Below are 25,346 nucleotides of genomic sequence, written 5' to 3'. Positions count from 1 at the left end.
AGGGTAGAAGGTGACATATGGATATTCTAGTCATTGATGGGCTATGGATTTGGACTGTATTTGAAGGATTTATTTAGACACAAGAGGAAGAGGAAGGGCTTTCTGCCACCCACAGGGTGCTCCCTTGCAAAGTTCACTGGGCACTTGTGGATGTGTCTCCCAGGCCTCTTTGTCTCTTCTGACCACTCAGACCTCTGCGTCTTCTTTGCCTTGAGAAGTGTCTTAATCCGGTAGGACTGCCATAACAAAATACCACAGACTGGGTGGTTTAAACAACAGAAATTTATTTCTCTTGGTTCTGGAGGCTGGAAGTCCAAGATCAACTTGTCAGCAGGGTGGGTTTCTCCTGGGTCCCCTGTCCTTGACTTGCAGATGAGATGGCCACCTTCTTGCTATGTCCTCACACAGCCTTTCCTCTGTGCCTGCACATTCCTGGGTATTTCTTCCTCTTCGTATAAGGACACCAGTCATATTTGATTAGGACCCCACTCTTAGGACCTCATTTAACCTTAATTGCCTCTTTAAAGGCCCTGTCTCCAAATAGTCACAATGAGGGTTAGGGCTTCAACATATAGATTTTGGAGCGACACAGTTCAGTCCATAACAGGTGGCATCCTGAAGGGGTGTCCTCCCTTCCCCACTGTGTCTGTCAGCCCGGCATCACCCAGCTGCTCATCTGTCCTTCCCCATCCAGCCTTGAAAAGTAAATACCAACCCCCTTCCTGGGCAGCGGGGAGGCTAAAGCTGCCTTGTCTACTTGGAAACACAGCAGCTCCTTCTGGGACGGGTCAGGCCTCGAGGGGGTACAAGTACTAGGTGGGATTCAGCATGTCTCCCCGAACAGGGGCAGAAGGACACTGAAAAATCCCTTGCCCCACTGGAGGTTCCTGAGCTAGGGAGGTGAAAGAGGGTGACACAGGGGACTGTGGCCTTTCCCACGCAGCTGGCGGCCCTGGCCTGAGGTCTGGGACAAATATTCTGGGAATTTGCCTGGCCTTGTCAAAGTGAACGCTCTCTTACTCTCTCATTAAATATTTAGGTAACATACCTAGTCCTAGGTGCTAAAGCCACGGTGGTGAGCAGAACACAACCTTCACCCTCTTAGAGCTTTGTAGGGGCGCCAATTATCAGGAACTTTACCATGGTGAGATTGATTGGGAGAGACTGCGTTTTAGAATTTAAATACTCTGTCCCATTGTTCTTTCAATTGATTGCAGTGTCCTAAAAAACCTGGTAATTCCAAAATCAAACTCCATCTGCCAGACTGTTTCTTAGGCCAATGAGTGTCCCAGTTTTTAGTCTAGAAGGTATGGTCCCCATTCAGCCTGTGCTTCAGAGCCCCTGAGGTGGAGCATGTCTTTGCATGGAGGAAAGGGGAGCAGGCCTGGCACCTTGAAACCTCACCCACTCAGCTGCTCTTGCAGCATGCCCTACGCTGGCTCATGGAAGCCCTTCCCTCCCTGGGGCAGCCTATGACCAGCTCCCTCCGCTCTGCTACTCCTGGTGGGCCACCTGGACTTCACCAGCCTCTGGAAAGGGCCCCAGATGAGATGTCATTTTTATAGTCCCAACAGGTTTCGAGAGAGGATCTGAGAGCTAAAGCCAGAGGGCAGCCGAGAGCTATGACGTGATGGGGACATCTGGGAAGGGGGAGTTGCTGCAGGCTGCTCCCGCAGAGGCTCCGCAGGGCTCGGGGGCCCAAACTGGGCCTGGCGGGCTGGGAAAGAGGCACCGTCTCTAGGATTTGCCTTGAAGCTTTCGGCAGCTTTGACTATCTCCTTAGATCCATTGGTGGGCAGCCCCCAGTGTCTAAGACCCTGGAGCAGATGACTCTCACGTCAGGCCTCCTGGCACTGCAGAGGATGTCTGGTGGGGGGGGTGGGGGGGGTGCCCTAAAGGCTGTGACTTCAGTCTTTTTTTTTTTTTTTTTTTTTTTTTGTGATACGCGGGCCTCTCACTGTTGTGGCCTCTCCCGTTGCGGAGCACAGGCTCCGGACGCACAGGCTCAGTGGCCATGGCTCACGGGTCCAGCCGCTCCGTGGCATGTGGGATCTTCCCGGACCGGGGCACGAACTCGTGTCCCCTGCATTGGCAGGCGGACTCTCAACCACTGTGCCACCAGGGAAGCCCAGTGACTTCAGTCTTTGATGAAATAAGACCTGATCCTCCAGGGTGGGCCTGGTTCAGAGGCTCTCTCACTGGAGAGCAGAGGCTGGACCTTGCTGGCAAGTCACCTCTTCTTCGGGGGTCTCTGATCATCACTGCTGCCATCACCACGTGTTCCCCAGTTAAAGGTGCTGCTCCCTTTAACTCTCTGGCTCAGGTAGGGGTACACGGCTCTAGTGCACAGGCTCTGGATGACACAAAGTGGAGTAAACAAGAGTGACATATCCCCAGGTGGTCGGTCGGGTTTGAGAGCTGTGTGTTGACCCACTCTATCTCCTGGCTGATTTCTTTGTAACAGATACCAACTGCGTTAGTTGTCTATTGCTGTTGCTACAAATTAGCACAAATTTAGTGGCTTGAAACAATATAAATGTATTATCTCATAGTTCTGGAGGTTGGAAATCCAAAATTGGTCTCAGTGGGCTACAATTAAGGTGTCAGGAGAGCTGCCTTCTTTCAGGGAGCTCTAGGGAGAATTGATTTCCTCACCTTTTCCAGTTACTAGGCTGCCTGAATTCCTTGGCTCATGGCCTCGTCACTTCGACCTCTGCTTCTGTTGGCACATCTCCTGAATCTGACCTCCTGCCTCCCTCTTATAAGGACTCTTGTGGGTCCCACTTAACCCAGGATCACCTCCCCCACCCCAAGATCCTTAACTTAGTCACATCTGCAAACCCCCATTGCCATGTTTTGTTTTGTTTTTTAATTTTATTTATTTTTGGCTGCGTTGGGTCTTTGTTGCTGCACGTGGGCTTTCTCTAGTTGTGGCGAGCGGGGGTCACTCTTCGTTGCAGTGCATGGGCTTCTCATTGTGGTGGCTTCTCTTGTTGTGGAGCACGGGTTCTAGGCACGCAGGTTCAGTAGTTGTGGCTCACAGGCTCAGCAGTTGTGGCACACGGGCGTAGTTGCTCCACGGCATATGGGATCTTCCCGGACCAGGGTTCGAACCCACGTCCCCTGCATTGGCTGGCGGATTCTTAACCACTGTGCCACCAGGGAAGTCACCCTATTGCCATGTTAAAGTAACATATTCAAAGGTTTCAGGAAATAAGATGCAGACATCTTTGGGGACCATTATTCTGCCTCCATGTTATCTTATTGCCGTCTGCCCTGAAGCTCATGTCCAGATAGTTTCCCTCCTCGAGGTCTAGATATAAGAAAGGGAGGTTGTAGTAGAGGCAGGGGCACCCTCCACCTGCCCAAGACCCTCCTCCTTGGAAGACTGACAACGAGAATCTAGTTCCTTCAGAGAATACCTTGTCTCGTCCGTACTGGGTGACCTTTCTCTATGGCTGCTGCAGGACCAGTTCATTAGAATACCATCAAGTACTCCCAACATCAGCACCCCTGCCCCCCAAATCATAGCAGGATAATCTCCTTACAAAAACTCAGAGAGCCAAGGACTGAAGCTAAGACATCGCAGCTGGACACTTGTTCCTCAAAATCCCATGCCCCATCCACCAAGCCTGCTGTTTTCTTTACTAAGAATTGTTTCTATGAAAGGAAGGAGAATATTGGCATATGGATATCTAAGTTGGGGAGAGGGTACCACTGTAGGGGAAGGGAAGAAACTACCTCCAGAACCTCGAACTGCCAATGCCATTGTGTCCTCCTGAGGTCCCAGGGCTGGTACCTGAGTCCAGCTGGGGCTTAGACTTGATTCCAAGTCCTCAGGGAGTATCTGTTCACCAAAGTCAAGAGACTGGAGAAGATGGAACTGCCCTGACACTAAGTTTTAGAGAAATAAATAGAAATGCTTTCTTCTCACTGTACATTGTAATTGTATGGAACTTCTTTCACTTGAAGTGGTACTGTCTTGATAGAGAAACAAGTTTTTAAAAGTTTAGATAAAATTGAGGATGTCAGACTGGGTTCAGCTCCAACCTTGCCATTCATTAGGCCATGTGATCATGACATTTCTGGGCCTCAGTTTTCTCAGCTGTAAAATGGGAACACATAAGAACTACTCACTGAGGGGCTTCCCTGGTGGCACAGTGGTTATGAATCTGCCTGCCAATGCAGTGGACATGGCTTTGAGCCCTTGTCCAGGAAGATCCCACATGCTGCAGAGCAAATAAGCCTGCAAGCCACAACTACTGAGCCCATGTGCCACAACTATGGAAGCCTGAGCACCTAGAGCCTGTGCTCCGTAACAAGAGAAGCCACTGCAGTGAGAAGCCCGCACGCAGCAACGAAGTGTAGCCCCCCGCTCACCACAACTAAAGAAAGCCCGTGCTCAGCGACGAAGACCCAAACGCAGCCAAAGGAAAAAAAAATTAATTAATTAAAAAAAGAAAGAACTACCCACCAAGGACAGTAATAAGGAAAAAGTAAGATAGTGAATGTGAAAGTGCCTTGTACAAAGGGATATGCCATGAAGAATGTTATTATTAAAGGAATGTAAGCATGCTGGGAAGCATTTAACACCTGGGAGTTTGGGGGCCAGGAGGACAGTTATACCTTTAGACAGCCAGTACCTTGGTGGCAGAGTACTGGACTGACTGGCCCAAGAGTCATCTGGATGTGGGAGACCTTATATTTTCATGTGGCTTCTATTCCCTTATGCTCCTCTCATTCCAATCATCCCTCCCCTGGTCTAGCTCCACTTTGGCAAATGAGAAAATATCCTATGAAATGCTTTACCCTGTGTGATTGACAGCCTTCCAAAATCGTCTCCAATAAACCCTGCTTCCATGTATTCACACTCTTTTGTAATCCCTCCTCTTGAGTGTGGGCTGGATTTAGTGGATTGCTTGTAACAAACACCTGAAAGTGATGGGGTATCAGTTCCGAGGCAGAATTGCAAAGACGGTGGATCACGCCGTGCTTGCGCCCTCTCCTGCCTCTCACCTGCTCGCTCTGAGGAAGCAGATTGCCTTTTCGTCAGTTGCCCTATGAAGAGGTGCACAAGTGAAGGAACTGAGGGCGACCTGCGGCCAACAGCCGGAGAGGAATTGTCCCCCTCGGTCCAGCAGTCCTGGAGAAACCAAGTCTTGACAACGAGCACACGAGTGAGCTTGGAAGCAGATCCCTTCCCCCATTTGAGCTTGAAGGTGACTGCTGCCACATTGGCTGACACCTGGTTGCAGCCTCATGAGAGACCCTGAGGCAGTGGGCCCAGCTAAGCTGCGCCTGGGTTCCTGACCCACAGAAACCATGAAATAATAAATGCATATTGTTTTAAACTGCTAAATTTTGGGGTAATTTGTTATGTGGCAATAGATAACCATGTAAAGTGTCATTCAACACTAAAGAATAAGTGTCATTACACTTCTAGTTTAGTAAATACAACCGAACATTGTATTTCGGTTGGCATTGTATTCCTGTGCCAGGAACATAGTACTGGGGCTTCTCAGGCTATGGAGATGAGCCAGGCAACAGCCCGCTCCCCAGGAGCTCACAGCAGAGGAGTCAGTAGGCATGGAATGGGCAAGGAGGGGGTGGGGGCGAGGCAGAGGAGACATCAGAACAAGCTGCCTGGAGGGAGGGGTGTTTGGAGTGGCCTGAAATGATAGAAGGTAAAGCTAGACCCAGAGAGGGTGAGTGGCCCCAAGTCGCACAGCTAATCCACACAGATCCGCTGGGCTGCACAGGCAGCACAGAGCATGGGTCTCCCCACATTTTCTGGGCAAATGGAACACAACCCAGACAAAGGAATAAGGTGCTGCTGAAGAAAAAAATAACTGCTCTTGCAGAGTTTTGTTTCCTGGGGGAGTGGGGCAGAATTACAGGGTATGGCTGTGGGAAGAATGGGACGTTGACAGAGCTTGGGTCCCCCGCTCCAGGTGCGACAACAGAGGCAGAGCAAGGGTGTGTAAGTCTTCCCGCCAGAAACGTCTTTTATGTCAGGCTGCCCCGCGTTGCCTTCGTCTCTGTCCTGTGCCCTTTCCAGGGCCCCCGGGGTGTTCCTGCCTCCCTCCTCCTTCCCTCCCCCCAGCCCAGGATGCTTCTCATTCCCTGGAAAAGGGCTCAGGGATATTGTGTCGGAGGCAGAGTCAGGCCTGCAGGGTGTGTGCGTGTGTGCGTGTGCGTGTGCGTGTGTGTGTGTGTGAGTGTGCGTGTGTGGAAGTAATTCTTGATCTCAGGGGTCCTGCGAGGCAGGAACCAAGCCACTGAGAAACTCCAAAACATGACTCAAGTAGTTTAGGAAAAAGCTTCATTTTACAAGTCACTAGTGGGAGCTGTTTCCAGAACCTACTCAGGCACTCTGCTGATTGCAAATCTACTGGCTTGAGGAACTCGGGACTGGGTAGGCGCTCACCCTCAGGGGACCCGCCAAGCGCTCCCAGCACCCCTCGCCTGACTGCCTTCCGCTGCTCTTCTTCCCACCCACTCCTCACCTGTCCCACCTTCACTGCTCCTGACCCTCACTGCTCAGCCTGAGGAGGCAGCGGCAGGGACGGAGGGGAAAGTCAAGGTTGCTGTCTGGGAAGGTTTCTCCTACTCTTCACTTTAATCCCTGACACAGTGTGAGGGGCAGCTCTGCAGTGGGGTGGTCTCTGTTCCCATGGCAGGTAGTGGGCTCCACGGAGGGAGGGCGCATGGTGTTGTAGGGCCCACACAGACTCTGGTATCAGGGTTAGCGGCTGCTGCTTTTCCTCGCTGTGTGACTTTGGGCATGTGACTTAACCTCTCCGAACCAGTTTCCTCATTTGTAAAGGAAACTGGGAAGGGAGATCAAAATTATTATGGGGTATTGTGCCCCCCCTCCCAAAGGATATGTTGGAGTCCTAACCCCCAGGATCTCAGAATGTGACCTTATTTGGAGATAGCTCTTTACAGAGGTCATCAAGTTAAAACGGGTCATTAGGTGGGCCCTAATCTAGCCTCCAGTACTGCGAGACCATAAGTTTCTAATGTGTAAGCCACCCAGTTTGTGGTACTTTGTTATGGCAGCCCTAGTAAACTGATACAGTCATACTCACCAGAAGACACAGAACAAACATCTGGCCTACAGGAAAGACTAATCCCCACTGGGGTAGAAGGAAGGGGCTCCTTCTCCTTTCCTGCCCCCATTTTCTTCCAGAGCAAACGTTCCTTGTCTGACAAGCCGTGCTCTGTGAGACCCTGCTCGGGGGGAGGCAGCTGTGGTGTCAGGTGTCAGGAGGAGGCCACAGGCTGAGGTCCCCACCCACCAAAGAGTAGACTGTGACACCTTGGACAAGTCATTGAACTTTTCGGAATCTCAGTTTTATCAACTCTAAAGTGAGGCAAATACCCAAACCTCCTCGACTACTTTGAAGGGTTATTGTGAGGTTCAAGTGAGATAATCATGTGTATGGAATCATTTTATAACCCCCCTCAGCATTAATTACTACTGTGGTTATTCCTGGCATAAGAAGGAATTCTGAAGACACAGCAAGGTGTCATAGGGGAGCATGGAAGGAGGCATCCCTGCTTTGTGGGAAAATGCGATACTGTCCTAAGGATCCCACAGAGGCAGAAGCCAGAGGCTTGCTCAGGAGTGTTCCGAGTACAGCGCCACCCTGAGTTCAGGTATGCTGTCACCAAGTGGCAACAGGAATCCTGCCTATGTTTTGAAACATGTTTTGAGATCTCATGGAGGGGAGGGGTGTGGGGCAGAAATCTACTAATTATTTAGTGCCAGTTCTATGAAGGGGGCTTTGTAGTCGACATCTCACTTAATTCTCTTGAAGAATTACCCCTAATAACCCCAACTTATAGTTGAAAGGATTGAGTCTCAGGGAGTTTGAGCAACCTGGACTTGTAATGTAAGGACTGTCAAGCCTGGGCTCCTTACACATCCTGACTTTCCAGATGCAACACGGCCATTTCTGCTTGTGGTTCCCTAGCAAGTAAAGTGCTCCAAGACTACTTAACTTAAAAAAAGCACCCATCTGTCATTAAACATGTGAACTTGAGCATTTCATTTACAGATGATGTTTTTGAGAAAATTATAACAAACCTCAAGATATCTGAACACCTTTTTCCTTTACAAGGAACTATTTTTAGTCTTAGCTTTTCCCCTCTTTTTTTGCCCCTTTATCCAGTTTCAAAGAGTTGCAGCTCTTTGTTCTTTCTACTCACTTATTTAAGCTTTTTGAAAAATGCCTCTTCCATTATCAACATGCTAGACTTCCGGCCCCGGCCAAAAACCTTCCCTTCCCCTCAGTGCCTCTCTGTCACCCCAAAGAAGAGAAAGAGAGACACACGCCTGGCCTCTCTCTCCACCTCCTGCAGTGAGGTCCTCACTCTCTCTAAGACAAGGCCAGATGAGCCTCTTTTGGAAAACGCAAAACGCTGTTTTCCCCTCTCTCCACTCAAAGGGAAGCATCTTGGTACTTGATCCTTCAGAACTGGAAGGGAACATCACTCTCCTTTTGCTCTCTCTGGCAAGAGAATTCTCCAGGACTAGAATTTGTGTCAGTGCTGGCAGGACTGCCCTCCTGGGCTTCAGATTCTTTCCCGCTTGAATGTGCCGACACCTCTAATGGAGTGGAACGCCTTGGGGGAGACTGAGCTATGGTTTTAGGCTCTCCTTTGTAGGCTCCATCCCAGGACTGGTTAGGGGGTGGGCTCATGCGGGCTTGGTGTCCCTTGAGTCTGAAGGGGCCAGGGACTGAGAGGGGTGGCTGGCTTTTCACTCACAGGGAGAGCTCAGAAAGATGATGTTTTATCAGGAGGCACAGGCCTCAGACCCATCCTCAGGGAGGGTGTGGATTTCTGGCTCTTCTGAGAAGGCTGTTTCCATCCCCTGAGGGCAGAGACCCCTCTCAGTCTCTGTAACCCCAGAGCGTTTTTTGGTGTCTGGTTCATAGCAGGGATGGAGTGAATGCTGGAGGAGAGAGAGAGCATGCTGTCTACATGCCTAAGAAAGTGAACTGGGCACATGGTGGGTGTTCATTTTCTTCTCCTGCTTGGAATCTCAGAAAACAGAGAATTCAGGGCCTGAACAGAAGATTCTGTGTCAAGAAATTACTTCAACCCAAACTCTCCAGGTAAAGGGGTCATGATGATTATCATTTGGGGGAATCAGGGGCCTCTCAGTCCGCCCTCCTGTGGCCTCAGTTCTGCCTTGGATGCTCCTTTCTTTCTCTTCCTCCTTTCCTCCCTTGATTTATTGAGCATCTATTATGCACCAGGCACTGTGTTGGGATGTTAACATTAAAAAGGCACAGGCCCTTGAAGGGTTTACCACCTGCGGGGGAGTTTTGATCTTAGGCTTCAGCCATCTCCTCCTACTTTGTAGCGTGTTTTACCTTTTGGTAAGGAATTTCATATATTATCTTATTTAATTCTCACAATAGCCTTGGGAGTTTTGTATTATTTATCTTTCTGCTATATTTATCTTTTCCTGTTGTATTTATTCTTCCTGTTGACAATAGAACAATAGGGTCAGGTGGGAAGGAGGGGGCGCGGAAGAGCAGAAGATCCACCCAGAGTCCCTAAGGAGGATGGCTGTTATCCCTCTGCGTGCATCTGACTGACACCTCAGCGCTCGAGTGAAATAGCATTCATTATCCGGTGACATTTCTCAAGCAGCTTCTTACCTCTGCTTCCCCTGAGATGCAATAACAAAGATTCGTCTGATCTTCCTTTCCTCCATCTCCCTGGCTCCCTGCACCTCCAGTTCCTTTTCATCCCTGCGTCTGAGGGCAAACGTTCTCCTGTCTCTAGGATGTGCCGGCCGGGCAGACTCAGTGGTCTCCGGGGAGACTGGGTGGCTTCCTTCCTCTCACTTCAAAGGGACTTTGGAGCGCTGCACTCCGCGGGGTGAACGCATTTTATTTTTTAGGGGGCTGGAATCAGCTTCTGGGCAGGAACACTTTGGGTGTCTCTTTCCTTTCCATCCCAGGACCTGAAGGGTGGGGCTGGCGAGAGGGCTGTTGGGTGCCTTGGCACCAGTGGGAAGTGCGCTCCTTCCCCAGAAGCTGCTGTGGAGGTGGGCCTGGAGGACTCCATGGGAGGAGGGCCTGCTGAGGGGGGCGAGGGCTGGGCAGCCAGGGCGTGATGGCGAGCAGTTCAAACCGACTGGGGAGGCTGGACATCCGGGATGCTTGAGCCGAGCAAACTTTTGAAGGCTCAGCTGTTCCACTGGGAATCTTGAGAAGGGATCCGAGACAGGGAGACCTGCAGAGTGGGGCTTTTTGCCATCCTCCCTCCTGTCCACCAGGCCGAGCAGCCCCAGAGGGAGGGGACAGGAAGATTTCCCTAAAGATGGCTGGAGCATGCTCTAGGCCAGGCCTCCCTGGGCCCCTCCCTGGCTACACCCAGGCCCCAGAGCCCACCCCCATAATGCCTCCAAGGGGCACCTGCCCATCATACTCTACATTATGGAATATCTGGCTTCAGCCTGAAGGTCTGGGATTTGGGGGAACGTGGGAGTAGAACAAAATCTTAACAGGCCTAGAGTGGCTTGGTTTGGTATCTTTAGGGTAATTGGGAGGGAGAGCTTAAAGGGACAATTCATTAATTCAGAAAAGCACTTATTGAACACGTGCTCTGTGCTGAGATAGGCCCTGGGACTATAGCGCTGGACCAGACAGACAAAAATGCCTATCATTTTTTTCTTTTTTTTGCGGTACGCGGGCCTCTCACTGTTGTGGCCTCTCCCATTGCGGAGCACAGGCTCCGGACGCGCAGGCTCAGCGGCCGTGGCTCACGGGCCCAGCCGCTCCGCGGCATGTGGGATCTTCCCGGACCGGGGCACGAACCCGTGTCCCCTGCATCGGCAGGTGGACTCTCAACCACTGCGCCACCAGGGAAGCCCCAAAATGCCTATCTTTTTGATCTAACATGTGAGGACTTAAAGATAGTAATTAGATACAAAGACGATTATACGTATTTATGTATTTTTGGTTAGATGGTGATAAGGCTGGGGCCTGGGGACTGCCATGCTCCCTCCCCATGGAGAATGCTTGCTTGTCCAACAGAGACCAGCAGACAAGGGCGATGGACAGAAGTGACGAGAGCTCCGAAGGTGACGTGTGAGTCTCCAGGCCCAGTGGGCCTACCATGAGCTCTCCTGAATTTCTCAGTCACGTGAGCCAATAAAGCCCTCTCTTTTGGTTCCATTTGATTGGGTTTCTGCCACCTGCAACCGGAAGCATCCTGCCCATCGCATTCCTGCAGCAACTTGTGTCCCGTCAGGGAGTGCTGAGCAAGTCGTGGGGAAGTTCTTCCCAGCAGCCTGGTGAGGCAGGTGTAACGCTGTCTTTTTTTTTTAGATTTGGAAGTAAGTTCAAAGAGGTTGAGTACAAGTATAAGAATGAGAGAAGTAAGAAGTCACAAAAGGACATGTCTCAAACAGAGGGCAGGTCCTAAGCAGCCACTTTGGCCACCTGCAGAGGTCCTGAGGAGCCTGGTTGGCCAGTTTGGGTGGGAGAGGGATGCTGGGAGGACCCTGAGACTACTCCCTGCTGTGGAGGGAGGGGGAAAATTGCCCCGTTTGCTGTGAGGTTGGCCTTTTATTCGTCTCCATTTTCCATGTAAGGAAACTGAGGCTCATTGAGGCCAAAGTCATACAATTGTTAAAAATTCAGCCAGGTCCTTCGATTCCAAGTCTAGGGAGCTTTCTACTCAAAAAATCCTTAAATTTTGGAAACTCTTTGTGGTTTATAAAGCACTTTTCAAAGAGAATGATGAATAGACACAACTGTTAGTCCTGACTTGCACAGTTCTTCCCAAAGATAGCATGATATGGTAGAAGAGAAAACACAAGATTTGGAAGCCTTCTGCAAATTGTAGCACTCTCTGAAAATGTTTCTGTTGTTTCTCTTACATTATTTGCATATTTTTACTGTGGAAATTTAAGGGGACACTTTCGTTCTTTCTGTGTCCTTATTCAGTGGCTATAAATTGTCTGCCACACAGTAGGAGCTCAATAAATATTAAGTGGCTGACTGAAGCCTCAGGCCTTGCTCTGCCCTCCTTAAGACAGGCTTCTCTGAGCCCAGCTGCTGACCAGTCCTTCCCTCCTTGATGAGAGTGGGAATATCCTTCCTTCTGTGTTTCGCACTTGACCCCCTCGACAGCCCTGTCCTGTCTGCCCTGCCTCTCTCCTTTCCCTGAGTGAGTCACCTTGGGTGAGTGAGTCACCTTGGGTGCTCCACTGTGGACCACATATCTCATTGCAAACAGGAGGCTGGACAGATGGATGGTGAAAGGGACTCCCATAGCCCATCTCCCTGGGTTGCTGGGGAAGAAATAAATGACTCAGCGCTGGCCCACAGGACTGTGACACCAGCCCTACTGGCAGCAGCGGCATGGGGAGTGGAGGGCTTGCTTCTGCAGCCCTGCTCCCTGACTCAAGCCTGAAGGCCTGGACCTGCTTTCTGGGCCTCAGAAGCCTCTGATCAGACCTCCTAACCTTGTGGGGTAACTGGATTAGCTGGAGAAAAAGAGTGGCTCCTTTTGTCCTGCTAGACTGGACTCTGCCTGCAGGATCCCAGGAAGAAAATGGCTGGGGCTGCAGGCTCCAGGGCTCTATCTTGGCCTCTGGGGGCACTGGTCCAGTCTGCTCTGGGGTCTCATTATCTTACCCTGTTTGCAGTATGTGACGGTGTAAGGCCAGCCTGTGGCTCAGCCACTGAACATGGAATCAGAGAGAATAAGAAAGCAGGGGCCTTAGGAGAAGAGCCTCCCTGCTCCCAGGAATGCACCAAGCCTGTCTGCGTGACGCAGCTCCACTTCCTTGCCCCAGCAGAAGCCGTTCTCCGGGTTAGGGTGCTCTGGGCAGGCAGCCTGGTGGGATACACTTTGGCATCAAAGAGACCTAAATTCACATCCCTCTGTACTGCTTCCTGGCCATGTGTCCTTGAACCTCTCTGAACCAGTTTCCTCACGTTGCAAAATTGGAGAGCTGACGTGAGAGGGCAAAGGGTTTCTCTGTGGGGAGAAGTTTTGGTGTAAAAGATCATGATGATGTGGCTCCCAGAAGCCAGAATGTGGGCACGTGGGCTCTTTTGTCAAATACGCTCTGGATTCTGGGCAAATGGTTTTTGTAAGGGCCTGGTGTATATAAAAATTTACATCGCCCCAAATCAGAGTGCAATCACCATCCTGGCATCTGAGCTTGTGTGATCCTGTAAAAGAAATGCCACAAAAGACAGTGGGAGCAATCTGTTCACTAGACCACCATCTTGGCACTGGAGGCTAGCACAGGGGTTCAGGGCAATCCCACAGGTGGAAGCCCAAGACATCTGGTCAACCCCACATGCTTAGAAGTGAAGTGTGGGTAAAGAATTGGAGAATGACCTGAAGAGGAAGAATTGAAAGGGACCTTAGAAAATTGTGAGGAAGACATTCCAAAGCCCAGAACTCTGAGGCTCAGGCCTGGGACAGGAGTCCAGCTTGCCCAGGTCCAAGGGCAAGATCTAGCCAAGGCTAGATCTTTTCATGACTCAGTGCTAAATTACATCTTGGATTTAAAATGCAAGAAGGAGATTGAGACTTTTAGAGCAGGAGGGGGACTTAAAATGGCTAAGTCCAGCTTCCTAGGGCCCAGACTAAGGACATAGGAAAGGAAAGAAGCAGCTTTCTCCCACACCAGTTCATCTGTTCGACTGTGCTGAAGTGGAAGCTGTGTGATGGTACCTGGGGCTGCAGTTGTGTGGATCTGGGCATGTTCCAGGGCTGTGTGCTGTGGGTGTGCAGTGGAGCTGTGCATTGGCCTGCAGCCCAGGGGCATTATTCTGGTGTTGACTCGCCTTTGAGGCGTGGCCAGACATTGAGTATTGGGTCGGAGGAAGACACAGGCCTCCTTACTTGAGGGGTGAGGAGGGAGGGACAGAGGGGAGACTTCCTTTCCTGCCTTTTGGGGAATCCCAACTCCATTCCCCAATCCTGGGAGCTTGATGGACTGAGGAAGATCCTCTCCCAAGAGGGCAGTTCCTGTGACAATAGCCCTCCTTTGGGCGGGTGTGTGTGTGTGTGTGTGTGCCTGGCCTCTGCACACATGTCTTAGGGTCCTGCTGTTCCTGCCCCAACTGCCCCACAGGCTACTGGTCAATTCCTGATGACTCAGTGGGAGCTGAACCCCAAGGCAGGTGGACTTTCCTGGAGCAGCTCTCCGAGGCCCTGGTATATATACTTCCCAAACTCAGGATCCCAGTCTTTGCACAAATTCATGGAGATGGGCCAAGAGAAAAACATCTGGGAACGTTTCTACTTGTCCACTGTCCAAGGGAGGGACTGAGGAGCAAGGGGACCAGGCCGGCATTGCCTCCCAGGCTGCATGGAGAAGGGGGACCCCGCGGGAAAAGTATGCTTGCCCAGAAGTTTGCCTCCTGGGTCCTCTGAAAGACCGACCCCTCAAGTTCCTCTCCTCCTGCACCCAATTCTATCACATTCTCTTCATTAGTAGAAAGAGCACCAGACCAGTAGGTAGGAGACTCAGGCTCCAGCGCTGACTGTGTCACTGTTTCCGGGTGATCTTAGGTAAGTTGCTGTCTCCTGGTTTGTTTATCTGCAAAGGGGAAATAATCATCAAATCTGTTCTACTGGTTATTTTTAGATGCAGTGAGATGATGTAGGTGAAAGAGCTTTGGAAAATGTATGCAATGCTACACAACTGTATGGTATTATTATCAAACAACTCTGAGCACTTACTCATTGCTCATAGCCATCCCTGGCCGTTTAATGTGCTTCCTCTTAGGGACACCAGAGCCAGGGCTTCTTCCTCTTTAATGTGACAATGAATCACCTGGGATTTTGTAAAAATGCAGGTTCTGATTCAGCAGGTCTGAGGTGGCCTTTGATTCTGTATTTCCTTGCTTCCAGATGATGGTCTTGGGGACCACAGGTGAGTAGCAAGGACCTGAACTACCCCCTCATAGGAAAGGACCTTTCTACAGTCGATTGAAAAGACACAGCTCAGAAAATAGAGCAGAAGTATCAGTTTATTAAAATAACTTCCAATCAAAGATGGCCTGTTGGTCACAAATTATACATTTTGGTTTCTGAAAAGACAGAGAGCAAGAGGTGGGTGGGGGAGAGAGACACAGAGAGACCCGGGAGACTCAGGGGGCCAAGAAGCCCTGGACACATCACTTCCTAGACTTCTCTGAGGAGCAGCCATTGTTGGTCTTACTAAGAGAGTCTGTGCTGCCCATTCTTGAGCCCACACTGTTGAGGAGTTTGTCAATTTTTCCTGGGATGTTCTGCTTCTCCTCATTCTCAGTCTCCCGGTGGTAAAAGTAGTTAAAGTTGGAGACAATGACAGGCACAGGGAGGGCAACGGTGAGGACCCCTGCAATGGCACACAGAGTACCCACAATTTTCCCTCCTGGGGTGGTTGGGCACATGTCCCCATAGCCCACAGTTGTCATGGTGACCACCGCCCACCAGAAGCCATCAGGAATGCTAGAGAAATGGGACTCTGGCTCGTCCACCTCAGCAAAGTAGACTGCACTGGAGAAAAGGATGACCCCAATAAAAAGGAAAAAAATGAGCAGCCCCAGCTCCCGCATGGAAGCCTTCAGCGTCTGCCCCAGGATTTGCAGCCCCTTGGAGTGGCGGGAGAGCTTGAAGATGCGGAAGACCCTCACCAGGCGGATGACCCTCAGGATGGCCAGGGACATGTTCTGCTGGGTGCTCGGCTCTGTCTCCTGGACCAGCTCCGTGATGAGGGTTGCAAAGTAGGGGATGATGGAGATGATATCGATGATGTTTATGATGTTCCTGAAGAAGTCGGTCTTGTTGGGGCAGACCACAAAGCGGAGCACCAGCTCGAAGGTGAACCACACAATGCAGGTGGACTCCACCACGAAGAAAGGGTCGGTGAACATGGTGTGGGAGAGGACGGTCTTGCTCATGTTGAGGCTGGAGTCTCTCACCACCTTCAGTTCCCTGTCTTCTTGGAACTCGGGAAGTGTCTCGAGGCAGAAGACGGTGATGGAGATGACCACGACCAAGACAGAGACCATGGCCACACCACGGGCGGCGCTGGAGCTCTCAGGGTACTCGAAGAGGAGCCATAACTGCCGGTGGATATCGTTGGTGGGGAGCAATGTTTCAGGATCTTTGATGAAGCCTTCATCCTCTCGGAACTGGTCCATGGCCTCACTGCCCAGTTCATAGAAGGAGATCTCATCAGCAAAGACGTCGATAGGGACACTGGCTGGGCGCCGGATTTTCCCACCAGACTGGTAATAATATAGGATTCCATCAAAACTGGGCCGGTTCCTGTCAAAGAAATACTCATTTCTCATGGAGTCAAAGAACTGCATCCTTTTCTCCCAGTCTCCCAGGAGGGTCTCTGGGAACTGATTGAGTGTTCTGAGCTGGGTCTCGAACCTTAGCCCAGCAATGTTGATGATCACCCGCTGGTTTCCTTCATTCAAGACCGCTGCCTCAGGCCCTGGGGGATCGATGTAGTCTTCTGGGAGCTTGGAGAAGGCCGTCTCATGGTTGGTGCTGTCGTTGTTGAAGATATTCCAGTTGGAGAAGGAGCTGCTCCCAGTCTGGCCTTTCGGGGTGGTTAGGTCAAAGTCTGTGGCATAGCCTGGCTCTTCCTGGATTTCATCTGAGTTATCAAAATTGACCAGGGCAACCTCCATTTCTTTCCAGCCACACGCATCCATCCTAGGGGAGTCAGGGAAGCAGCCTGAAGACCCTCAGTCTTCCCTGCCTGCTGTGAGCTGTGGAGAGGAAGAAGGGCATCATGGAGGAGCTAGGACAGGGTACAGCTGGCTCTGGATTATTGAGGTAAGTTTTCCAACGGATTAAAAAATGGTTTATTTTTAACTTGGGATGGAACCTTCTGCCTATTTTGGCAACATTCTTCTTGAAATCTATTTGCTCCCTCTGAGTCTGCGCACACTAATAATTAGAAGAAATTGCAATGACGGAGCCTGGCTGAGAGGGGAAAACTTCCTCCAGCCAAAAAGGGTCTCTGTACACCATGGCGGAGAGAGGCCATAATGGAGAAGTTCACGTTTCTTAATAAAATGTATAATTTCGTACTTGTAGGAAGTCCTCCAGTTTACCCAACACTTTTCATGCCCAATCTCATCCTTAACTTTTTTCTTTTTCTCACACTTAATGGCCAGTCCCTCACATTTTCTGTTGGGTGTTATATCTTCAAAATATATCTAGAGTTCAACCACTTCTTAACACCTCCACCACTACCTCTGGGAGCCAGCTGGGATTCTGTGGGGAAGGGAGAACAAGAAGATGGAGGCTAGGTGGGCAACCGCTGTCCTCCCCAGCAATAAGCCATCTGTGCCTTAACCCTTCCTCTGTAGGTAACTCCTAGGGTTGTTTTGAGGGTACATTAACTGAGAGAGCATATGTAAAATGCCTGGTGGAAAGATCACTAAATTTATAGCCATTGTTTTTGTGAACTTCCGCACATAACAGGGACTTTCGAAGACAATAGCCACTGGTATTTTTATGGCCTAAGTCCAAGGTGCTTATGGGGAATGGTTTCATTAAAAATCATTCAGGCAGTGGGAAGTAAGTAATTGTGTGTGTGTGTGTGTGTGTGTGTGTGTGTGTGTGTGTGTGTGTGTGTGTGTTGGAGGTGGGGTTAAGGAGAGCATGCCCAGTGAGCTTGGATATCCACAAACCTAGACTAAAAGTCCTTCCTTAGGTCCATTCAACCTTTGATTTCAACATAAGAACACTGAAGCCAGGCACACTGGGGGTCAGGGTGGGAAAGGTAAAATCTATAGTGGTCATAGCCTTGAAGTAGTTTCATTTACAGATGACAAGGGTATCCTGTACGGTACAGCGTTGTAGTCTTTTCAAAGTGATTCCACATTCACTTAAATGACAATAATCTTGTGAGGTTGGAAAACATTATTTCCATTTTACAGATGGGGAAACTGAGTCACAGGAGCTACGTGACCTTCCCAAGGTCACACAACTAGTGGCACAGAGACCCGACATGAACCTGCCTCCCGGCCTGGGAGACCCACTAGACCATGGGTGCCCTGCGTGGAAGCTGAGGCCTCGTGGGGAGATGCAGGCCAGGGCCTCAGAAGTGTGGGAGCTCAGAGCTCTTTCGGTCCCACACCCTCCTTTCTCAGTTCAGGGCAATGTGTGGGGTGAAGAGCTCAGGTTAGGGTGGCCTGTCCTGCCTCTTGGGAGTGTGCAACCTTTGCAAGCTGCCTAATTTCACTGAGCTGCAGCTTCCTGGGCTGTGGCATAGGGAGGATGTGCCCACTGCTGAGCATGTCAGGTATCACGTGAGGAATAGTGGGGTTGGAAGGCAGGATGGAGCAGCAGTTAAGAATGCTGAGACCCGAGCCAGTTGCTGTGAGCTGGAATCCTGGCTCTGCACACAGTAAGCCCTGGAGAAATATTTGCTATTCCTTCACAGTGATCCATGTGATAATTTACAGGGTCCCATCCTGGGCCACTTGGCTGCCAGGCAGAGGTGGGACCAGGACTCCAGCTCTGTGTCCACCTTGTGACTTCAGAGCTGCACATTCTTCTTTGGAATTCTGGCGCTGGGTGAAGCTTTGGGGTACTTCCTTCTTGGGGTGAATCCCACCCCATTGTATCCAGACTGAGTGGAAGAGGCACATCTGGGGGCTCTGGGGCAGGGACTGGGAACCACTTCCAAGTGGCTAGAGTGGGCCCGTATCAGGAGCCTTCTCCTTTTTATCAGGGGGTAGAAGGCATGTGGGGATGAGGGAGAGCTCCTTTGGCCAAAGTAACTTCCTCTCCTGGGAGCCAGGCCACTTCTCTTCCCCACTCTCCCTCTCCTCTTTGCTGTTTCCACCCCCAGCTCAAAGTGACAGATACGGGGGTGGTTGAAGATGGTCAGGTGGTGTAGGAGGGGGTGGAACAGTGCCAAGTTCAAACAGCATATTCTGCAGTCTACAGAGGTGTGCTGTACAGTTGCTCCACATGTTACATTTAGATTAGCAAATGTTGGTCATTATAGACAGAGGGAAGAGAGAACTGGTCTTGGGAACAAGAGACCCGGCTTGAGGCTCTGCCCCAGCACTTAGGAGTTGTATATATTTGAGCAAATCACTGGATTTTTATGAGCCTCAGTTTTCTGATCTGTAAAATGGGGAAAATAATGATAATTCCCATCTCAAAGATCGTACTGAGGACTAAATGAGGTAATGACACTGAGAACACTTAGTAAGTTATTGCAAAAATGAAAGGAATTACCCTGCCTAGTCCCCTCCCCTCTGTTCCATACATAAAGGCAATACAACATATTTGTGGGCAGAAAACACATTCTGTGTGACCTCAAATGGCCCCAGGAGGAATTCTCAGCTCACTGTCCTCTGATCCGCTCTCCCTATCCTGCCTCCTTGACTTTGTGCCTGTTTTGCTTCTGCCTGGCATCCACGTTCCCTTCCTCTGTCTCTCCTCTTCCTCCCTGCCCATCTGGGGACTGTTCGGGTCCTGCTTGTCTGACGAGCCTGGCCTGGCCAGTCCCGCTTGGAGAGTCCTCTGCCTGCTCTGAGTCCCCGCCTCCCTGCCCAGATCGCTCACATTTGCACTCAGTTTGGATCCCCCGTGTCCACAGGGTCAGCCTCAGCGCTTCTGCTCTCTTGTGAGCTTTGAGAGTGCAGGAGTATCTTATGGTTTTTCCTTCTGCCCTGCACGGTCTTGGGGGACAAGATTCACCTCTGGTGATCCCCACCTGCGTCAGTTCAGTGCCCAGCTCAACGTGGCTGATGACGGTCAGGGTGGTGTAGGAGGTGGTGGGCAGTGCCAAGTTCAAACGGTTTTCTGTGGATGCGCAGCGAATACCTGTTAAGCAGGTGAATGCATCAGTGAAAAGAGAAGTGAGAAGTTCATGCTCACAGGAACAGGGATCATATCTGTTTCGCGAACCCTTATGATTCCAGAACCTAGCCCAGGGCTGAGCCCAATTAACCTCTGGTGAATGAATGAATGAGGGAGGAATGAACAAAGTGAGGCAGATAGCATCCGGGAATTGCAATACTTCCCCTGCTTTGTGATCCCTGACAACTTGTATTTCCTCATCAAGACTCCATTTTAAAAATCTGTAATAAGAAAATACACTGAGTCAAAGAAGGCAGATAAAAAAGGGTACATATAGAGCAGTTCCATTTACACAAAATTCTAGAAACAGCAAACTAACCTAGAGTGATGAAAAGCAGATCAGCAGTTGCCTGGGGATGGGGGTGGGGAGGGAGAAGAAGGGATTACCAAGGGGCCGAGGGAACTCTTTTAGGGATGACGGTTATGTTTATCTTGATGGTGGTGATGGTTTCACAGAAGTATACATGTGTCTAAACTCGTCAAGTTGCACGCTTTAAATGTAGTATGCATCATTTTATCTCAGTACAGCTGTAAAAAAAAAACAAAACAAAAAGGCAAACAGCAAACAAAAACAGGGAATAAAAGTGTATCGTCCGCTGATGAGTCTTCAAAGTTTTGTAAGGACTAAAGGGGATACGGGGATGCTTTGTAAACTGCATAGGTCACATGGAAGGAGGGGGTCACTCTAACGTAGAACTCACCTCAATGCCAGTGCCACGCCCTCATGCTGCAAGGGCTCAGCCTATAATTTAGAAAGTGAACGCATCCTGGAGCCAGGGCTGAGTGAGGCTCCCAGGGACACCCAGCAGGCTGCACTTCTGCAGAGCGGGCAGTGGGAAGTGTGCACACGAAGGCAGCCCCTGGCCCCGGCAGGCCGGCGCCCCTTCAGCTTAGTGCTTGGCATTTCGTCTGTTTGGTGGCAGGAGACAAGCCACTGTCTGCGCCGGGAAATATCCACTCCTCTGGAGAAGTTTCATTCTACCTTAAATAGGCCTTTGCAATTACCATTCAGGGGAGCCAAGATGGAAGTTGGTTTTGACCTTGGGTCACCCTCCTCCCCCCATACTGGCCCCCTGGGAGGAGATGGACACTCTGGGTGGGGTGGGGCACCCCAGGGAGGGCTGGGATTCTTGGGGGCCAGCTCCCATTGTGCCGGGCAGCATCCCGGAGCCTCCTCTGCTTGCCGTTCTCGATAGCTTTCCCTGAGTCTCGCATCTTTTCATCTGCCCAGCATTCTAGGGCTTCGATAGAATTACCAGTACTCAAGGCTGAACCGTCACCCACAGCTGAAGTGATCGTCGTATTCAAGAGTCTTCTACGACGTCTGATTCCATTCGTAATCTCTGCCTTGCCTGGCACAGTGCTGAGACAACGTGGTGGGTTGAAACAACCTCTTTTCCCCTCTGAACATACTTGTGTTTTCCTCCCTCCAGGCCACTATTTGTGCAGGTCCTGCCATTTGCATCCCTTCCTTCTGACTTGACCTGAAGATACAGCTTTCCCTAAGGAGTCAGGTAGAGGTACTCTCGCTCTCCTGAGAATCCCTGCACAACGGTTTGGCACATTATTTGAACCACGTCTTATCTCCCCAGAGCCCTGTCATCTTCTGGTCCCTTGGCATCTTTGTACAGGGGGGAAAGCTGGTCCACTCACTGTCCCCAGTGCATCTTACACCTCCCCCTCTTCTGACCTTTGCTCCTTTCCCTCCCCCAGAGCCAGATGGGCTTGGGTTTGAATCTTAGCTGTGCGCTCAGTAGGTACATGGCCTCGGGCAAATCACCACCTCGATAAACAACGCTTTCTTCCTCTGCAAATGGGTCTAATCATAGCTTCCCTCAGGGTTCTTGGGGGAAGAAGGGATAACGTATGCTGTGAATAGCACGCAGGACACTTAGCAGGCATCCCTATTGCTTACACCCCGTCTGTCCTGGGAAGCCTTCGAGGCTGCCTGGTGTGGACCACAGTGACTCCAGCTGCCTCCCCGCCCTCTGTAGCACGTCACTTTTGCACCCAGTCTGCGGATGTGGCTTTGGTGCTCTGGTGATCTCTTCCTGGACTAGACTGGGCACTTCCTGCAGGCAGGGCCTTGTGCGGGGCCGGCCCCGTGCCTCTCCCAGAGAGATGTTCCACAGATGTCTGTGGGTCTGGCCGTCAGGTTTGCCGAGTGGTATGGAGCAGTCAGTTGCCCTGGGTTGCCTAGCTACCCCAACACTTCCTCTACTTTCTGGTGAGGCAGCAGCCATCCCTGAGTCAGAGAACGGCTGAAAGAAGTCATCGTGCCAACACCTGTGAGCACCGCAACACAGGGCCCCGAGAGCCCCAGGGACGGGGGATGCAGAACGGAGTAGAAGGCAAGCTCAGATGTCACAGGGCTGGCAGCAGATGGGGGACGAGGCAATGGGCAGGTGGGCCTGGCACAGGGTGGGTTTCCACCGCCGCTTGTCCAGTGAACGAGAGGAAGGAGTGGCTGGAAGACAGACGCTGGCGCTGCTTGTGTCCAGACAGAAGAGGGCGCTGTTGTTCTGCTGGAAGCAATCCTTGGTCCACTCAGCATAGATGACTCCACAGTGCCCCTTCCTTCCATCTGTGAGCTGCTTCTCTTCCTCTCGCGGCTCCAGCCAGGCCTCCGGTCAGCTGACTGTCTCTCCAGGTGGCTCTCACGCTGCCTTTTCCCCGTCTCAGCCCCGCCCTCGGTCCAAGCCCCATCTCTTCCTCTCATCCTGAACCACTGGCCCGGCCTCAGTCAGGAGCCTGAGGAGCATAGGCTCTGGTCCTCTCTGCCTCCTAGCGGTCAGGATTGTTAACCCACCTTCCAAGGGCCTCAGTTTCCCCACGTGGGGAATAGTAAGATGGAGTCTTGGGTAAGACTTGCTGGCTCAGCTGCCCTCCCGAGCCCTCCTGTCCCTGTGGGGAGGTAACCGAAGCCCTCCGCTCTCCCAGCTGTCCTAGCAGAAGGCAGCAGGTGGAAATGGGAGCCTGGGAGGCATCAGAGGGGTAGAGCTTGAAGCTGAGACCAGCATCCTGCCGGGAGACCTGAACCCAGTGGGGTAGGTGGAGGCAGTCAGCAGGCTGGGGTGGGGGTCTGCAATGGGGTCAGCTCCCGGGGGAGTGAGAGGCAGCCTCCCCATCCTAGTTAAGAACTCAGGCTCTGGGGAAGACGGGACAGCCCCCTCTCAAGCCTGGCTTGACCATTTCCTGTCTGTGTGATGGAGGACAAGTGGCCTCACCAGCACCCGCCTCGTAAGTGTGTGATGAGGAAGTGATGCCGCATAGAAAGCACACCGCGTGTGACAGGTGCTCAGTGGTAGCTTGGGTCAGTGGGACCACGGGTCAGGGGTGGGGGTGGGATGACCCTTCTCTGTTCCCTCTTGGGCACTATTAAAATGTGTGGGTCACAGCCCCACTGCTGCAGCAGCTGGGCCCTTTAGGAGGCTGTCCATGCTCAGACGGAGTCTGCAGGCACAAGCGTGCTCATCGGGGAGCGGGCGGCCTGGGGGCAGACATCTCTGGGGCCATCCAAGGCGGATGACAGGACTTGTATGGCCCGTATTGTAAGCCTCTCACCCGAGGTGAAGCTGCTTATTCCTGTCCACTCCCGTCACCTACACTCCTGCTGGCCAAGCGTTTCCACACAGGATTTGAGCACCACAATGGCCCCTAAGGCAGGTAGGGACTATCATTCCCATTTAACAAATAGAAAAGCGGATGACTGCACAAAGGTCGTTTGGTCAGTAAGTTATGGAGCTGTGACTCAAACTCAAGTTTTTTAGCTCCAAAGCCAACATTCTTCCCTCTATCCTATAGTCCCACAAGAGCAGATCCACTACTGTATGTGACCTAGTCTCATTCTGCCAGGGACGGTGCCCAAGACACAGGCACACAGAGACATGGATATACACACAGCCACACGTGCACAGTCACACACGGTCACACACAGCCACAGACCCACGTAGACACACTCAGACACACACATTAATATGGCTGTGTGTGACTTCTCATCCTAATAGTCACAGACACACATTTGCTACACAGAAAATTACCAAGACACCTGTGCACATAGATAGACATGTGCTCATGTACAGATACGCAGAGACACACAAGTGGGCTTCCACGTACAAACTTGCGGCCGCAGAAACCACCTACGTTCACAAGACGTTGCTGTCCCGGGTGTGCCCTGACGCCCCCTCCCCTATCTAGTCTGTCTGCCTCTTAGAACAGAAGGATGTTCTGTTACTTGGAGCCATCGAAAGAAGACAGGAGGGCTGGAAGGGCTCAGGGAGCTGTCATGTGGCTCTCTTCCTTGCTAGGGCAGGGAGGGCCCTGCGTGGGCAGAGAGCATGTCTCTCCCTGCAGGGACTACTCAAGGACAGAGCTGTCTTCTGAAAGAGACAGAACGATCTGGGCAAGAGCTCTTTCACTGGAAACCTGAGCAGCAGCAGCGATGCTGAAGGGAATGACCACAGGATAATTCCTTCCAGCAGGAACATAAGGGCTTACAAGGTAACTGCTGTTGACCATGAGACTGGAACAGCTCCCCCCGACATTGGGGGAAATACTTTTGCAGCCTTATTCAAGGTTAAGGATGCACTAATTTTCTTCCCTGATTTTCTCAATAACATGTTACGATTCATCATTATAAATTTACTTAAAACTGCCTCATCCCCTTCCGCATCATCCCAGAAGGCAGCTTGCAGAGTGGTTACAAGCATGGACTCTGGAGCCAGCAGGACTAGGTTTCCAACTGTGACCAACTAGCCCTACACAAGTCACTTAGTCTCTGTGCCTCAGTTTCTTCATCTGTAAAATGGAGAGACCATCTATATCTTAGGGCTGTCAAACTGATTAAAGGAGTGAATGTTTGTAAAACACTTAGAACAGCACTGGCCACGTGCTGAATGCTACGTAAAGCTTGCTCACACTGTGTTTAGGAGCCTGGGCCTGGCTGCCCCACGAAAGAGCTGCCTTGCCTGGCCTGGTTTTGAGAGCATAACTGGGACCTTCCTTCCGCGCCTCTATCATTGTCTGAGCTCACATTGGTTTCTCCTTCCCCCAGGCTGTGCCCCAGTCTGGTTCTCTGTTCAGGTAAAGGCTTCTTTCTCCCTGACCTTCACACGCCATCAGCTTCCAAACCCTGTGGATCTGCCTCCTGAGGCCCCATCCCCCCATCGCCACATCCCCGTCAGCCTGTTCAGACCTCATCTCCCGCCTGATTGCTACCATGTTCTCCCCATGTGGTTTCTTCACAGCCAGATGGACCCAGTCACCCCTGTCCAAGGGCTCCAGTGGATTCCTCCACCCCCAGATCAAAGCCTCCACCTTCCTCAGCCTGGCACGAATCCTGGGCCTTTTTTCTCCCACGCTGTGGTGGAACCCCGCCCTCCTCTAGTCTCTGAAGCCAATTCCGGGGTCTGTGGACACATGTGGTACCCTCCAGGGAACTGAAGGGGAGCGACCAGCTTGGC

General features: G+C 51.3%; 1 protein-coding gene across 1 annotated transcript; it reads right to left on the bottom strand.

Moving 5' to 3' along the window:
* Positions 1-15,173: 15,173 nt before the first annotated feature.
* Positions 15,174-16,709, bottom strand: KCNA10 (potassium voltage-gated channel subfamily A member 10; the record flags this gene model as incomplete). Its single annotated transcript, XM_082675326.1, has 1 exon — positions 15,174-16,709. The coding sequence occupies one exon, from the start codon at positions 16,707-16,709 to the stop codon at positions 15,174-15,176; it is 1,536 nt and encodes a 511-aa protein (XP_082531452.1).
* Positions 16,710-25,346: the final 8,637 nt, after the last annotated feature.

Source organism: Grampus griseus (assembly GCF_964374135.1).
Source record: "Grampus griseus genome assembly, chromosome: 1".
Classification (NCBI taxonomy): domain Eukaryota; kingdom Metazoa; phylum Chordata; class Mammalia; order Artiodactyla; family Delphinidae; genus Grampus; species Grampus griseus.
The sequence above is the reverse complement of the archived record's forward strand: the minus strand, read 5'-3'. Positions and strand labels throughout refer to the sequence as shown.